At 50.1% G+C, this 4,266-nt stretch overlaps 1 protein-coding gene across 1 annotated transcript in view; it reads left to right on the top strand.

Annotated features, from left to right (window-relative positions):
- Positions 1–428: 428 nt before the first annotated feature.
- Positions 429–4,266, top strand: part of BFSP2 (beaded filament structural protein 2) — a 66,576-nt gene continuing 62,738 nt past the window's right edge. The window contains exon 1 of the mRNA XM_011364202.1: positions 429–998. Within this exon, the coding sequence (XP_011362504.1) occupies positions 510–998 (489 nt within the window). The 5' untranslated portion in view covers positions 429–509. The remainder of the gene's footprint in view (positions 999–4,266) is intronic.

The following is a 4,266-nucleotide window of genomic DNA, read 5'->3' as shown; positions in this document are numbered from 1 at the left end:
TGTGCGCATTCGCACATTCATGGACACAGCACACGTAAGGATGTAGAAAGCCCTGAAATTGGCCCTGGAACAACTGGATTCATTTAGTCCTGGCTCAGCCACTCACTGCGCTTGTGATCTGAGCCTCGATTTACTCATCTGTGAAATGGGGCTGCTCGATGCAAGCCTTGCCCTCTCTTCGGTAGCGAAATACAAACACCCAGATGAGCCGCCCCTACAGCCTGCACTGATCCAGCCTCCCCCACCACCAGCAGAAAAATCTGGGAGGTCTGGCACATGATCCTCCAGAGAATGCACGAGTGCCTCTCTGCATGCAGGCCTGGACAGAGCCCGGTTCTCTTTCAGCTCAGTGAATGATGGAAGCTCATGGAAAACAGCAGACAAAGCAGCCCTGGGGCTAGGGGAGCTTCCAGAGAGGCCCATGACCAGACCACAGGGACACTGGGGCTGGAAACCAAAAGCCACTGGACTCTGTAAACCCACTAGGCACAGCAGAGGCAGAAGGGGTGATGAGCTCAAAGCGAGTGGTGGTGGATGTGCCCGCCGGTCCCAGCTCCGGCATGTCCCTCCAGAGGCACAGGGCATCCTTCAGAGGGACACGGTCATCATCCCCTCTGGATAGCCCCCCGACCTCCAGGACCAATGCCATGAGTGGCCTGGTCCGAGCACCCAGGGTCTATGTAGGGATGGCACCCAGTGGGTACACAGGTGGCCTGGGTGCCCGCGTGACCCGCCGAGCCCTGGGCATCAGCAGTGTCTTTCTGCAGGGGCTGCGGAGCTCAGGCCTGGCCACAGCGCCTGCTCCAGGCCTAGAGAGGGACCTCAGTGCTGTTGAAGACCTGGGGGGCTGCCTGGTGGAATACATGGCCAAAGTGCACGCCCTCGAGCAAATCAGCCAGGAGCTGGAGGCAGAACTGCGGATGCACCTGGAAAGCAAGGCTGGGCGTTCAGAGAGCTGGGGCGCCCTCAGGGCCTCCTGGGCCAGCAGCTGCCAGCAGGTGAGTTCCCAGGCCCAGGACCAAGGGCTTTGCAGAGGGCCGGAAGGGGTTGCTGACTGACTGCCTTTTACACCATCTCTGGGAGGTCATTATTATAGAACAAGCAGGCTGAGGCAGAAGGCGGGGCAGGGGAGTGAGTGGTCTGAGGTTGATAAAACTGACTATAACCTCTTCTACTTTCTTGCTTAAATACTAATGACAGTAATAACAGCAATAACAACCACTACCATTGACTGTGGCGTACCAGGGGCCAGGCCCACGCGAGTCCCTGTACTTGGCATTGTCTCCTCTAATACTCACAGCTGTGCTATGCCACGGTTCGTTCACTGATTGCATTTTTCAGACGAGGAAACTGAGGCACCAATAGTTATTTGACCAAGATCATACAGCTGGTAGGGGGATGGAGCTGAGATTTGAACTTGAATTTTTCTGGTTCCAAAGCTTACATTTGTCACATGAACGTGGGCTGCCTCTGTAACCTTTGTGTTAAGAAAGGGTTTTCAGCCATCATCAGATGGAATATCGTTGAATGTGTGTAGCGTAAAAAAGTGGCTAAATGGGGGTATGTTCTTGTATCCATCTGTCACAGCACTGTCCAATGGAAATATGAGCCACATAAATAATTTACAAATTTCTATTACCCACGGTAAAAGAAAAGTAAAAATAAACAGGTGAAGTTAAATCTTATTTAATACAATGTATTTTAATGTTGTTTCAATATATGAGCAATGTAAAAAATATGAATGAGATAATTTACCTTCGAATAGAACTTTCTGCAATGATGGGAACGTCCTGTAGCCACATTGTCTAGCCACTAGTTACATATGACTACTGAGCACTTGAAATGTGGCTATGAGACTGAGGAATTTAAATTTTTATTTTGTTTTTGTTACTCCAAGTGGTCACATGTGGCTAGTGGCTGTCTTATGGGACAGGACAGGACACAGAGATTTCATCTTTCTCCCTTGCTTAATCAAGACCGCTCTCCAGGGCGATTTCTGCAGAGCGCCCTGCTCATCCATCATGTCTGGCCTGCAGCCTGTGGTTCTAACGCTGGGACTCCAGCCAGCACTGCACATCTCATCTGTCTCTTTGTGGGTGGTTGCCTTCTCTCCTCCCCTCCCCCCACCAAGTGCTGGCTTGGGGATCCCTCTGAGCTAAATCAGCCTCTCACCCGGCCAGGGACTGCCAGCTCAGACCCATTCCTTTGCGGGGCCCAGCATGAGGCCCCCCCCCCAAGCAGAGATTACAAACCTTCCCTAGTGTGTGGCCGAGTGATGCTGAGCAGGCACTCTCGGGACCTCCCCACTTGCCCTTGCTATCACCCATTCCATCCCAGAACGCTTCTCCTTCAGTGTCAGTCTGTACCCAGCTGACACAGTACACATGACATATAACACTGTCCTCCCAGCTCCGCCCTGGAGTTGCTGCTCTGCTCGCATCCAGCTGGGCTGTGAGGTGGAGCCATCTCAGAGCAGCCGGGGCCGTAAAGCCATCAAATCTATGATAGCCATTCCTCTAAGATTCACCCTAACGGGCCCTATTTCAAATATTTTTGTTCTTTAAATTACCAGAACATCCCTAGATATGCTAATTATTTCAGCATCTGCCGAAGAGCTTCTTACACTCAGATGCCACACGGATTTTTCATAAGAAGTTAGCCATCCCTATTTCTAGGTCAAAATATATGGCTACAAAACTTAGTCCATACTCAACAGACACTAATTTGATCTGGCTCCAGCTAACTACAGGGGCTTGGGCGATTTACCTAACTTCTCTGATCTTCAGTTTCCTTACCTATGAAATGGGATTAATAATGCTGTGGATATTCCAGTAAATCCGTAGATAATAAGCTGCATGTTTCCTGCCTGAAAGTAGACTGGACTGGAACACTACACAGGGACAGCAGCGCAGCCACAGTGCTGCAGGGGTGAAGGCCCAATGCCAAGACCTTCAAGCCCCCGCCACAGATGTTCAGAATCCCAAATGAAGGGCATTTTCCTGTTAAGTGACTATAACTGAGATCCTAGATATGAATACAGAGTTCTCTTTTTCTTCCTTTTACTAAAACATGAACTTAAAGCTATAGTTAGACCAACCTGGAGTTATTTCTGTATCACACGGCCCAGCCTTCCAGTATATTAATATCTGTCCCATCAAGAACAAAAGAAAATTCTATACATTTGAGAAATATATGTGATTTTCCCTTTGACCCTCTTACAAAACACCTACACTGTTCCACCCCCTTCAGATCCCAACACATGGCTGTAAGATGGGTTTCCTGATACCCAGCCTCCCATCCTGGTATTCTCCGCTCAGTTACCAGAATGATCTTTCAGACACACAGGATCTGACTACATTACGTTCCCGCCCCAAATCCTTCTGGGCCCCTCGTCTCTGACGAGACACAATCCATGACCCTGGGCTCAGTCCGCAAGGCCCTTCTGAAGCCACCCGACTTTCCCAGCCGCACCACCCACCTGGGGGCCCTCAGCCTGGCTGCTACTCTGTGATGCTTTCCCTGCTCCTTTTATGATCTCGTGACAGCCTGTACGCACATCCATTCTGCAGTTACCATGTTGTCCTGTGATCATTTGTATGTCCATGCCCTCACACTTCAGGCCCACTTAGACAAAGACCAGATCTTCCCAGCACAGTGAGAAAAGTGGGAAGAGTCAGCTTATGCATGTTGTTGGCTGTTGTCCCTGCTTTGCTGAGGGCTTCTGACTTTTCCTGTCAAGTTAATGATGCTGATAATAAGCTTTGGTGACAGCGGGCCTTTTCATCCTCAAAAAGGCCAAACAGGAGATTGAAATTAGGCGACTCGCATGCCTAAGAGCTGCAGCTAGAAGGAGAATGGGGACAGAGGAGGTACAGCACAGAGGCGGCATTTCAAAGCACCAGCTGTGAGCAGAAGCCAGGGCCAGTAGATGCTGCCTGGGGAGGAAGGGGGAATGTGGAGGCTTAGGTTTCCACCGAAATCGGTGGCCTCCATGGGAGAATACAGCAGCTTATACCTCTGACAGCAAAGGCTGTCAGCTGGAGGAAAAGAGGACTCAAAATTACTGAAAGGCAAGAAGATTAGAATTTAAAATGAGCCTGATTTAAAATGGAACTGCTGCTCACAGTCTCTTTTCTGTCCCTTGCAAACAGAGAGCCCATACTCTGGGGACCTGCCTATTCAGAGAAACTGCTAGAAATAGCCAATCTAGATCAGGGCCAGGGTTTTCTCCCCCTCAGAAGCTGTGGTCCCAGCGCGGTCTTGTTT

Source organism: Pteropus vampyrus, unplaced genomic scaffold, assembly GCF_000151845.1.
Source record: "Pteropus vampyrus isolate Shadow unplaced genomic scaffold, Pvam_2.0 Scaffold1, whole genome shotgun sequence".
Lineage (NCBI taxonomy): Eukaryota > Metazoa > Chordata > Mammalia > Chiroptera > Pteropodidae > Pteropus > Pteropus vampyrus.
Note: the sequence above shows the minus strand (reverse complement) of the source record. Positions and strands in the feature narration are given on the sequence as shown.